This window comes from Trachurus trachurus, assembly GCF_905171665.1.
Source record: "Trachurus trachurus genome assembly, chromosome: 24".
In the NCBI taxonomy this organism is placed as follows: Eukaryota; Metazoa; Chordata; class Actinopteri; order Carangiformes; family Carangidae; genus Trachurus; species Trachurus trachurus.
In genome coordinates, this window is record NC_139910.1 from 2,398,826 (window position 1) to 2,411,614 (window position 12,789).

A 12,789-nucleotide genomic window follows, 5' to 3' on the forward strand; every position below is an offset into this window, starting at 1 on the left:
TGTTCAAAACTTAAAAATGACCATTCTATTGAATTCCTTGGCCCAAAATTGTGTAGAAAAATGTGTTTATTTGTCTCTGTCGGTTGGTTGACTTAAAGAGCTATGCCAATTTCTTTTTAGGTTTTTTCAGGTTCGTTTTTTGGGTAGGGGCAGTAAAGGGTTAAAAAATAAACCCCATGGGACATTTTTTCATCCTGGTACCTGTCAGAATCTTAAAATAGACACTTCAAAGATTAAGAAAAAACTGGTGGGGGGGGGGGTGTTCGTTGACCCCTGTTTCCATCTAGACGAATGTGTTTATATGAAACCAGATCAACTGTAAACAGGAAGTAGTGACGGCCAATCAACAGCTAGAATCATAATAGTGCCACTTAAAACCCCATTGACAGGTACAACTTCTAAAGTCAAGAACAACAACAACTAAAGACTGTATTGTGTCCCTGGTTGTTTCCTGAACTTGTGGTGTGTTTGTGTTTGTGTGTGTTGGTCCCTCAGGGCCACCGTAGGTAGCTCAGAGGTGCCGTGAACAGTGAACTGTTTGTGTGAGACTGTGTTTTAGTTTGTGAAGAGTGCGAGACTTTACTGTGACCACGGACCACTGAGTTTATTTAGGGGCTGCTCTGGAGCCTTTGTTCATATCTCACCTTAATACACACGCTCACACACACACCACACACACACACACACACAGAAACACACAGTGGAGAAGTCCTGCAAATACCAAGAACTAGAATCACCTCGTCACGGTGGTAAGACTCGGTTCACACGCTACAGAAACGACTTCGACAGAAATTAGTGTCAATTTAATTCAGCTTAATTTGCATTGAACCAAATCATAATAATATATTATTATTATAATATAATATTATATTATGAAAACGGAGCCTGTGAGTTATAACAGTGACAATAACAACAGTTACACTCTTCGTTAATGATAATAACAGTGTAGATTATAACCAGCTCATGAGTTCTGCTGTGTGTTGTGATCACAGCGACCGCTCATGTGTGATGTGAACGAAGCTGCTGTCACGTTGATCTCATTTACTGTGTGTGTGTGTGTGTGTGTGTGTGTGTATGAAGACAACAACAGTAAAACTCCACATTAACGTTGATCTGATGTAAAACACAACTTGTTTCTTTATGAACCTGTGGATCTGAAACTTCTGCTTTTACTGTAAAACTTCTGGTTTTTACTGTAAAACTCAAACGCTCAGCACTCAGACCTCAACACACACACACAGACAGACACACACACACACGTTTGCTGAGGTCAGTGAAGGTGTCAGCTGACCTCTGACCTGTGTGGTGAAGTCTTACCTGCAGCCTGGACGTCCGGCAGCTCGTCGTGTCTGCAGCCGACTGACGAAGCTGCAGCCGGAGACTCAACGACGACCCAGAGACCACAGAGGCTAAATCACACACACACACACACACACACATGCATGCACACAGACACATGCATGCACTATCTCACACTCGCACACACTCAGAGACGCCACATCGCCTTGGCGACGGCATCCTTCCTGTTTCACATGTTCTTTATGATTCATCCGCCGTCGCTCTGACACTTCCTCTTTGTTTTCAACTCGCTGAAACTTTCACATTTAAGTTTTTTTTGTTTTTGTTGGTTTTTGTTGTCGATGCAGAGTCGAGGTGCTGCTGCACATCTGCAGCAGCACATCTGTCTGTCAGAGTAGAGGAGAGGAGAGGAGAGGTTGGTTGTGGTACATGTAGGCCTACATGTGCCAGTTTGGTTCTGAGAGTCCCATGGACAAAAAACTACAAATCCCAGGAAATCAGTGTTGCTACTCATCAATGACATATCCAAGACTGATCTAATCCCCCAAAACCAAATTCAATTTGCATTCAGTTTTTTGGAAGTAACCCCCTGTTTATGTGCTTTTTTCACCCCTTTGGTCCCCCAGGGACTCTATTTTCTGGCATTGAAGGGGTTAAAAGTCTGAAATTGATTAAATCAATGGTTTGGATCAATAAAGGAGAAGTGGATAACAAGATTCATGCAAAAAAAACTGGGAAAACATTCTCACTTAATGCCTTTTATATGGCTTCAAACACATTGGACACTTTTGTCCAATGTAGTAGGCCTACATGTGCCAGTTTGGTTCTGAGAGTCCTGTGGACAAAAAACTACAAATCCCAGGAAATCAGTGTTGCTGCTCATCAATGACATATCTAAGAGTGGTCTAATCCCCCCAAACCAAAATCAATTTGCATTCAGTTTTTTGGAAATAACCCCCTTTTTATGTGCTTTTTTCACCACTTTTTCTTTTTTCAGGCCAGGGACTCTTGACACGACTTTGTTTGAATTTGTCTAAATTGTTGTTTCTGTCTTTGCACTGAGCTGAACTACATTTCTGATGTTAAAAGCTCTTATTCCATTGATAAATATTATTATAATCATTGTTTTTATTAACTAATAAAATGAGTAGAGGGTGAATCAGGTTGTTTACTGAGGTTTTTCACTGTGGTGCAGTTCAGATCTTCTCCACTAGATGGAGCTCAGTGACGGTAAAACCTTCAGACTCAGCTCCTTCACAGTCACTAAGACACTTCAGTCTCTTTTAAATTGTGTTTATGTTGTTGTTAATAATAATGGATTCATCTTTATCCATGTTTGTATTTTACACTGACAACTTCCTGTTTGTGATGTAATTAACTCCACTGACCAATCAGTGACGACTCAATGTCCACTTACTGCTCCCTGTGTCTTCACCACATCACACTGTACAGTTTATTAATAATCTAAACACAAGAGTTTCATTAATGTGAGTTGAAGTTTGTGTTCTTTTGTGTTAATTTATTTATGACATCATTGTGCAAATGAAACTGAAGAAAAGTTTAACTTTTTTAAAACAAATTGCACTTTTATTTTGAAAAGTCTGAGGAGTTACAGAGCATCAGATTCAAACACTGATCATGTGATCGACCCTGAAGCTGAACGGCGCCTCCTGTGGACACACGGGGTCGTTACAGGAAGATTTCACTACATTTCCCATGATGCCTCACAGAAAATTACATCTCAATGTTTTCATTTGATCAATACAGTGTCTCAGTGGCAGAAAGTAACTAAGTACTTTTACTCATCTCCTGCTTTTCTCTGATACTTTTAGTTTTCTGTTTTATTTGATTATTGACAAAATATACGATGAAAATAAATTATGATTTACAGTTACTCAGCAGAATATAAAGATTTTAACATCAACAGCAAAATATATATTATTATATTCTGCATAATCAGTACTTTGAAAAATATATTTTCGTATGAATATTTTTGTAACATGTGACCGACTTCTCTGCTTCTACACTTTTCCCACCACTGATCAATTCAACTTTTTTTTTATTTATGAGCTCATTCATCTTGAACTCATTCTTTAAAATGTAGCATCGTCTCACTTTAAACAGAATCTTTGTGATAGAAAATAATAAAAACATACAGTGTTTCGTCCATATTTCATATTCAGCTGTGATATCTACAGTTTGTCATGACTCTCACACAATGAGTCGTCAGTTTTAAGGCACCGAACACGAACCAGAGACATTTACATTTATCAAAAATAAAAAAACAAACAAACAAACAGCTCTTTGAGGAAACGTCAGAGGATCCATGACGGTTCCCTGAGGAACTCCTCCAGAGAGTTTCAGTTTTCTCAAGATAAAACATCTGAAAAGCATCAAAAATAAACCTGATTTCAAGATAAATGTTTTTGTTCCTTCTTCCTGAAAATGTTGAACGTCATATAAACATTTAATAAATGTTCTCATTTGTCTCTTTATTTCCCTTAAGAAGAGGTTTCCATAGTAACAGCTGAGTGAAGCATCATTTACAGTGTCAAGGCGTTTTCATTAAAAACAGTCGATAAAAGCTGAAACGTATTTACATCATGATGAGTCCAGAGGAGGAGGAGGTGCTGATGTTTACAGATGTTTCATTCATCAGTTATAAAACACAAACACTGATAAAATATCCATAGATTTGATTGATTATGATCGTTATTGAGATTATTATCAATATATTGATTCTTGTGGGATGAAAAGAAAGTGAAACCTGTTGAAAACGAAAACCAGCTCCGTCTTCTTCAGATCAAAAACAAAAACAAAAACTTTTGAGACAAACACTTTTAACCGTTCTGTTGTCCACCTGGGTCAAGGAAGGAAGGATGAAGGGAAAGAAGGAAGGAAGGAAGGAAGGAAGGAAGGAAGGAAGGAAGGAAGGAAGGACAAAGGGAGCAATGGGAGGAAGGAAGGAAGGGAAAAAGGAAGGTAAAATAGATGAACAGATTGGGTCAATTGGGTCAAAAAGGAAGGAAGAAGTAAGGGTGAAGGGAAGGAAGGAAGGAAGGAACGACGAAGGGGAAGATGGGAGGAGAGAAGGAAGGGAAAAAGGAAGGAGAGACAGAAGGAGGGAACAGATTAGGTCAACTGGGGAAAAAATGAAGGAAGAAGTAAGGACGAAGGGAAGGAAGGAAGGATTGTGGAAAGAAGGAAGGAAAAAAGGAAGGAAAGAAAAGTGGAGGGAGGGAACAGATTCGTTCAAGGAAGGAAGAAGAAAGAAGGAAGGAAGGAAGGGGAAAATGATTGTGGAAAGAAGGAAGGGATAAGATGGAGGGAGGGAACAGATTTGTTCAATCAGATCAAAAGAGGAAGGAAGAAGAAGTAAGGACGAAGGGAGGAAAGAAAAAATGGATGGAAGGAACAGATTAGGTCAAGGAAGGAAGCAGAAGGACAGACGAAGGAAGGAAGGAAGGAAAGAAGGAAGGATGGAGGAAGGGAACAAGAGGGTTAAAAACTAAAATCTGATGGATGATGAAATAAAAAACATCGTTAAACGTTTCAGCAGCTTGGATTCGTTGAGGTGTAAATCAGCTCCTTCGTCCTCGTCGTCATCATCATCAGTTCACCGTGACCTCACAGTGACGTCATCGTCTCCTCTCCTCTCCGTCAGTGGCTGAGCAGCCGTAGTCGAGCCAACCAGCCTCCGAGCAGCGACGTCGACTGTTTCCCGGTGGTCTGAGGAGGTGGAGCAGCAGCAGCGGCGGCGGTTGCCATGGTGACAGCGGTAGCAGAGCTGGCGGGCGGAGCAGCCTTCTTGGCGGCGGCGGCCTCCTGGTAGGGGATGGTGGCGCTGTTGTGCAGGTTGGCGTCGATGAAGCAGCGGCTGCCTCGGATGTGGTCGACGCCGCGGACCGACGGGTGGCCGCGGTACGGCAGCGGGAAGCACGGCTCCTCCTCCTCCGGAACGCCGCTGATGCCCTCGTTGCTCAGGTAACGGGGGAGCACGTCCGCACCTGGACACCAGAGACAACCAGCAGGTTAACCATGAGGTCACAGTGACATATTTATAATAATTAGAGCTGCAACTAACGATTATTTTCATTATCGATTAATCTGTTGATTACTTAAAGCAGAAGTGAGTGATATATTTGTGTTAATATATAAGTCTTAAATAGTTCTATCTTCCGACAGCAATCACTTACATAGAGTGTTTGGACTGAAACACGGGTCTGTCAGTCACTCTGCTCTGCTCTGAGCCGAGGAGAAAACTTTTCTCGTATCCTACAGTTTTTATCCAATGAGGAGAGAGAACGGCATGCAGGGCTGTGTGTGCAGCCAAGGAACGCCGTGAATGTGGTGACGTAGGGACGAGGACTGTTATGGTGCGTTCAAGGAAACTCGTATTTTTCCGACCTGTGAAGTCGTACCAGTTTGATCTGGTACGAGTTCACGGGTCAGAAGTTACGAGTGGCCGTTATAGTGACTTTCACAGGTAAAACAGGTCGGAAAAACACGAGTGGGTTGCCTGGAACGCTACAAAGTCGTAAGTTGTGACTTGAAGCTGTAATTTACGGTTTCAAAAGCCTGCCTGGAACGCAGCATTAGCCAAAACGACCGGATCGCTTACTTCTGCTTTAAACGATTAATCGATTAGCTGTTTGGTCAATAAAGTGTTAAAAAATGTTGAAAAACATCAGTCAGTGTTTCTCAAACCACCAGACGACATCGTCCTCAAATGTCTTGTTTTGTCCACAAACCAAAGAGAGACTCAGTTTATTGTCATAAAGGAACAAAGAAACCAGAAATATTCACATTTAAGAAGCTGGAATCTGAGAATCTGGACTTTTTCTTAAAGAAAAAACTACTCAAACTGATTATTAGATTATCAGAATAGTTGACGATTAATTTAATAATCGATTATTGTTGTGTTTGAATGAAGCACGAAAAAGAAAAGAGAGTGAAAGCAAGAATAAACAACAAAAGAGAAATAATAAATGAATAAATAAAATATATATTTTTTTAAAAAGTAATAAAAAATAAATTACATACTTTATTAAAATTCCTCTACAAATTACTAAAGAAAAAAAAGAGACTGTTTTACATTTAAACATTTCAGATATTCAAATTTCTGTCTTTTCTTTTCTCAGTTTTTATCCATTTGCTGTTTTTTTTACAGTGTAAAGTTAAAAGAGTTGTAAAGTTTGATTTTATTGTAACTTTTGTGCAAAGAGACTTCATATCATGTGACTTCATTCAGAAAATGACAATAAAACTAAAAAAGGATTTATAATAGAAATAAAGAGAAGAAGCAGCTTCATGTTGTTCCAGTGGAAACAGTCGATCTCTTAATGAGTCGTTATGTAACTGCTCTGACGTGAAAACACACACAAACGGCCTGTTGTTATGTCACACACACACACACACACACACACACACACACACACACACACACACACACACACACACAGGTCTTGAAGGTGAAGTGCGACTGAGCTGTGACTGTGAATCAACATCAGTTCTCAGGTTAATGATCAACAGCTGAAAATTCCCCCGTCGACTGTTAATGAGACACACACTCATACACACACATTTACACACACACACACACACATTTACACACACACACTCACCTTTCCTCCCCTGAGCTCGGGACCTGGACGGCCGCTCACACACACCTGAGAAGGCCTCGGCCGGCATGGAGACGGGCCGCGGTTTACCTGATGACATCATGAATATTAATGAGTCACATGACTGGATCATTACTGTGTGTGTGTGTGTGTGTGTCTGTGTGTCTGTGTGTGTGTGTGTGTGTGTGTGTGTGTGTGTGTGTGTGTGTGTGTGTGTGTGTGTCTGTGTGTGTGTGTGTGTGTGTGTGTGTGTGTGTGTGTGTCTGTGTGTGTGTGTGTGTGTGTGTGTGTGTGTGTGTGTGTGTGTGTGTGTGTGTGTGTGTGTGTGTGTGCTCACAGCGGGACGAGGAGCGCTGTCGCAGGCGGACGGCGACCGGTTGGTTCTGGTTGTGTTTCTGGTTGTGGTTGTGGGTCCGCTGGTCGTCGGCCACAGTGAAGCGTCGCCGTGAGTCCGAGTCCAGATGAGAGTTTGGTCCTGGTGGAGACACGATGATGTCCCCGTCTCTGGAGGAGGAGGAGGAGGAGTTAAACACTGAGGAGGAGGAGGAGGAAGAAGAGGAGGAAGAAGGAGGAGGAGGAGGAAGAAGAAGGAGGAGGAGGAGGAGGAGAAAGAAGAAGGAGGAGGAGGAGAAAGAAGAAGGAGGAGGAGGAAGATGAGGAGGAGAAAGAAGGAGGAGGAGGAGGAGGAGAAAGAAGAAGGAGGAGGAGGAGGAAGAGGAGGAGGAGAAAGAAGAAGGAGGAGGAGGAGGAGGAGAAAGAAGGAGGAGGAGGAGGAAGATGAGGAGGAGAAAGAAGAAGGAGGAGGAGGAGGAGGAGGAAGAGGAGGAAGATGAGGAGGAGAAAGAAGAAGGAGGAGGAGGAGGAGGAGGAGGAGGAGAAAGAAGAAGGAGGAGGAGGAGGAGGAGGAAGAGGAGGAAGATGAGGAGGAGAAAGAAGAAGGAGGAGGAGGAGAAAGAAGAAGGAGGAGGAGGAGGAGGAGAAAGAAGAAGGAGGAGGAGGAGAAAGAAGAAGGAGGAGGAGGAGGAGAAAGAAGAAGGAGGAGGAGGAAGATGAGGAGGAGAAAGAAGAAGGAGGAGGAGGAGGAGGAGGAGAAAGAAGAAGGAGGAGGAGGAGGAAGAGGACGAGGAGAAAGAAGAAGGAGGAGGAGGAAGATGAGGAGGAGAAAGAAGAAGGAGGAGGAGGAGGAAGAGGAGGAGGAGGAGGAGGAGGAGAAAGAAGAAGGAGGAAGAGGAGGAGGAGAAAGAAGAAGGAGGAGGAGAAGAAGGAGGAGGAGGAAGAAGGAGAAGGAGGAAGAAGAGAAGAAGGAGGAGAAAGAAGAAGAAGAAGAAGATGAAGAGGAAGAAGAAGAGGAGGAGGAGAAAGAAGAAGAAGATGAGCAGGAGAAAGAAGAGGAGGAGGAGGAGAAGAGGATGAAGAGGAGAAAGAAGAAGGAGGAGGAGGAGGAGGAGGAGGAGGAGGAGGAGAAAGAAGAAGGAGGAGGAGAAGGAAGAGGAGGAGGAGGAGAAGGAAGAGGAGGAGGAGAAAGAAGAAGGAGGAGGAGAAGAAGGAGGAGGAGGAGGAAGAAGGAGAAGGAGGAAGAAGAGAAGAAGGAGGAGAAAGAAGAAGAAGAAGATGAAGAGGAAGAAGAAGAGGAGGAGGAGAAAGAAGAAGAAGATGAGCAGGAGAAAGAAGAGGAGGAGGAGGAGAAGAGGATGAAGAGGAAGAAGAAGAGGAGGAGTTAAACACTGAGGAGGAGGAGGAGGAGGAGGAAGAGGAGGAGGAAGAAGAAGAGGAGGAGAAGAGGATGAAGAGGAAGAAGAAGAGGAGGAGTTAAACACTGAGGAGGAGGAGGAGGAAGAGGAGGAGGAAGAGGAGGAGGAAGAAGAGGAGGAGGAGAAGAGGATGAAGAGGAAGAAGAAGAGGAGGAGTTAAACACTGAGGAGGAGGAGGAGGAGGAGGAGGAGGAGGAAGAAGAGGAGAAGAGGAGCAGTGATGAAGGCTGATACTCACAGAGGAACGTACGGCGCTGCAGGAGGAGGAGGGATGTACAGATCCAAGATGGTGGTTCGTCTCTTCCCCACGACGTCTGAAGACTCAGACTGACGCGGTCTGAGGACACACGGAGCCGCCTGAGAGACAGAGAGAGAGGACAGAGAGAGAGACGTCAGTGAAGGTCTCACCTGCTTCTCCTCCTTCATCAGGAGTCTCTCACATTAACATTCATATTTTACACTAGTGTTGTCACGATACCAATATTCTGGTACCGGTATCGGTACCAACATGTTTTTCGATACTTTTCCAAATAAAAAGAGAATACAAAAAATGTCATTATTGGCTTTATTTTAATAGAAAATCTTAGAACTGTAACATATGCATCAGTAAATAATCAGTAAATCAGTAAACAGTTTCTGCTGCTGCAGGATTAAATTTCCATCTATATTATTCTGAACTCTTCCTAAATTAAAACATTCTGTTGGTGGTCTGTTTAAAAATGAATATCAACTTGTTTTCTTTGCATTATTTGAGGTCTGAAAACACTGCATCTCTTTTTGTTATTTTGACCAGTTGTAATTTTTGGGAGAAATTGTTATCAGTAGTTTATAGAATGAAACACAAACGTTCATTTTACTCAAACACACACCTATTGTTTCCCATATGTAGACCAAATTGATTCTCCCGTCTTCTTTCTGATGTTTCCAAAACAAATCTACACACGCCGGCCAGACAAACGTCTTCACAACAGTGGGAAATGCAGTCTTCATTCCGGCAAAACACCACCGCTTTCGTCCACAGGGGGCCGCCAAAATCAACACTAAATGAAAAGTCTGGACAGGGGCTTTAAGCTGAATATCACAGGACATGTCTGTTCTGATGATACAAGTCAAGAGTGTAAAGCTCCAGCAAGTCAAGACTTTTCATTTCATATCATACAAAACACCAAAGATGTGTATAAATGACGTGCTTACAGGTAAAATAAAAAATAATCAACTAAATTATTAGGCAAAAAGCTGAATTTAATTTAAGTCTAACCAATATTTTAGTGTCCGGGGGCCCAAATTCTGGCCCTTCAACAATAAATAGTTGATTTACTCTGTTGTTAAACTGTGTAGCAGCAGCAGGAGGAGGAAGAAGAGGAAGAAAAGAAGGAGGAGGAGGAAGGTGTTTATCAGAAAACAACAGCGAGGCGTTCGAGGTCTGCAGGACAAACAGCAGACGAAGCTCTTCTCCTTCCTTCCTCTCGGCTATAAACAGGAAATTCTTCTGCTTTCGTCTGAGCTGGAAAAACCCAAAGTTTAAGACGCAGCAGAAAAGAAAAAAAAAACCCTAAAAAGCTCAGAGTCAGTTTCCACTTATTGATCGAGTCGGTCGAGATTTATAGCTTTTATTTATTTATAGTGACACTGATCATTCAGCTCTAAACATCCTCATCTCTCTGTTTAATAAACTAAATAAACAGATTAATCATAGACCAGTGGAAATAACCTTCACGTGCAGTGTGAGGTCACTACACAGATGCATTGTGGGCGATCGGAGGCGCTGATGACCTTTGAACTGAACGCAGGCAGGGAGTGACCTCAGATCTGTTTTAAATAGAGAGTGAGTCTATCTGCCACACACACACACACACACACACACATCCTGAACACACAAAGGCCCCGAAGGTGAATTCAGAATTGTCACATTGTGAGAGTAACGTATGAGTCATCGGGGCTGACATCAACTCTGCCTCATGTTGGGAGAGTTTCCTATCGGCTCCAGGAAGAGACAAGAAGGATCCATTGTTGAGTCAGAGCTTCCTCCACCTCCGTCAGGATTCATGGGTTCAGTTGCTCAAAAGTAAAATCTGTTTAGATTCTGGATCAAATCTTGAAAACTGGTTCTTTCAAAACTAAAAAATACGGATTCTGAGATCAGATTAGATCAAACCCTCAGTTTGTGTCGTTCAAAACATTTTATTCGGATTATTCTGATTCCAGCAGTTTGGTGGATTCAGAAGCAAAATGTGATTTAAAGCTATAGTGCGTAACTTCTATGTGTCTGTAAATCTCCGTTTCACCCAAGCCGCTACAGGAGGAGATGATACAACGCTGATTAAGCCGTATGGCTCCTGTAACACCTCGCCGTATTTTTCAGTATTTGTTGTTTTTGTATTTGGTGGCGTTGGCGACATTCCCGTGCTGGCTCACAGGAAACAATGGTGCGTTCCAGACAACCCGGATGGATGTTTTTCCGACCTGTGAAGTCGTACCAGTTTGATCTGGTACGAGTTCACGGGTCAGAAGTTACGAGTGGCCGTTATAGTGACTTTCACGGGTAAAACAGGTTGGAAAAACACGAGTGGGTTGCCTGGAACGCTACAAAGTCGTAAGTTGTGACTTGAAGCCGTAACTTACGGGTTCAACAGCCTGCCTGGAACGCAGCATCGGTTTTACCTGACAAGGAGAAGGGAGGGGGGAGGAAAGCGCTGCTAGAAGCAACATGGCGGAGAACCTGAAGAAGCGACCAAGAGGTTCAGAAGTGGATCCTACTAAAAAGAAAAAGCCTTCCCTTTCGGCAGAAGAAAGAAAGAGACAAACGGTAGCGGTGGGGAGGGGAGGGGGGGTTACACCGGGCCATACGCCATATTGAGGTGCCGGTCGTATCTTTGTGATAACGCAGAATCCTCTAGGGGGCGATAGAAGTTACGCACTATAGCTTTAAAATCGGAATATCCTACCCATGAATATATTGGCATACGTGTATAATCACGATAAAATAAAATCTGTTTGGTTTTCGTAGCCTTATAATTCTTCTTTTTTATCTACTATAACAAGAGTCTTGCTTTAGAGAGCGTCGCCAAAACGATAAAAAACCCTTGTGTGGATTCACTGAAACCTGTTTCTGTGTGGATGGGCCCTTTGCTTCCACTAGGGGTGGGAGAAAAAAATTGATTCACATAAATATCGCAATATCTTTTTTGACGATTTTTAAATCGATTTTTTTTTTCCTTTCAAAAATCTTTTTTTTTTTAACATATTGTGCGATGTGCATTTGTTCGCCTTTTTTAAATACAGGTTTTGAAAAGGGTTTAAGTTCACTTTATAATGGAGTATGTTAATTTCTAGGCTCCTACAGTATTTGTGTGCAGATAAATGTTAAAAATGCTAAAGACTAAAAATCGAGAGAATCGGCAATATCGTAGAATTGCAATTTAAATCGAATCGCCATCCAAAAAATCTAGAAGAATCGAATCGGGAGAAAAGCGTATCGTCCCAGCCCTAGCTTCCACTGTGACAGAAATAAAGCCACATGTTGTGTGTCTGTGTTGTTGTGTGTCTGTGTGGTGCGTTCAGGTACCTGTACGAGCGGCGGCCTCCAGCGCAGGTTCTTGAGCGGCGCGGCGGCGAAGCCTCCCGAGATGCCGGACGGCCTCTTCTTCAGCACCAGCGCCACGCTGCCCGTCTCCGCCCGCAGCTTCTCCACCAGGTGCTTCAGCTGCCAGCCCACCTGGACCAATCACAGAGCAGAGCAGAGCAGAGCGGGGTCAGCTGCAGCCAATCAGGGAGCGGCTACGGACCGTTAACTTCAGGTTCATTCACACATTTAACATTTCATCATCCAAACATAATAAACCAGAAACCATGATAAAGAGCTCCATAGCTCACGGCTCCACCAATAAACACACAGATTTCCTTAAAGGGATAGTTCAACATTTTGGCAAATTGGTTTGGTTGGTTTCCCTCATCAAACTCATCAAATACACAATCCAACAACTCCACAACGCTCTGGTGGACAAGTTGTGAGCTGCACATTCACCACGCTATGAGATAATAACACAACGTTACCACACAGAGTTGTTTTAGAGGGAAATTCATGCAAAACCGCTGATGCACGTTGCCTTCAGGGACAG

At 42.9% G+C, this 12,789-nt stretch overlaps 1 protein-coding gene across 1 annotated transcript in view; it reads right to left on the bottom strand.

Annotated features, from left to right (window-relative positions):
- Positions 1–4,959: 4,959 nt before the first annotated feature.
- cnksr3 (cnksr family member 3) overlaps positions 4,960–12,789 on the bottom strand; it is a gene marked incomplete at its 3' end in the record, with an annotated part of 38,085 nt that continues 30,255 nt past the window's right edge. Inside the window, exons 9-13 of the mRNA XM_084000173.1 lie at positions 12,237–12,386; positions 8,910–9,028; positions 7,258–7,424; positions 6,924–7,010; positions 4,960–5,306 (exon numbers count right to left, since the gene is read on the bottom strand). Of these exons, the coding sequence (XP_083856299.1) occupies positions 4,960–5,306; positions 6,924–7,010; positions 7,258–7,424; positions 8,910–9,028; positions 12,237–12,386 (870 nt within the window). The remainder of the gene's footprint in view (positions 5,307–6,923; positions 7,011–7,257; positions 7,425–8,909; positions 9,029–12,236; positions 12,387–12,789) is intronic.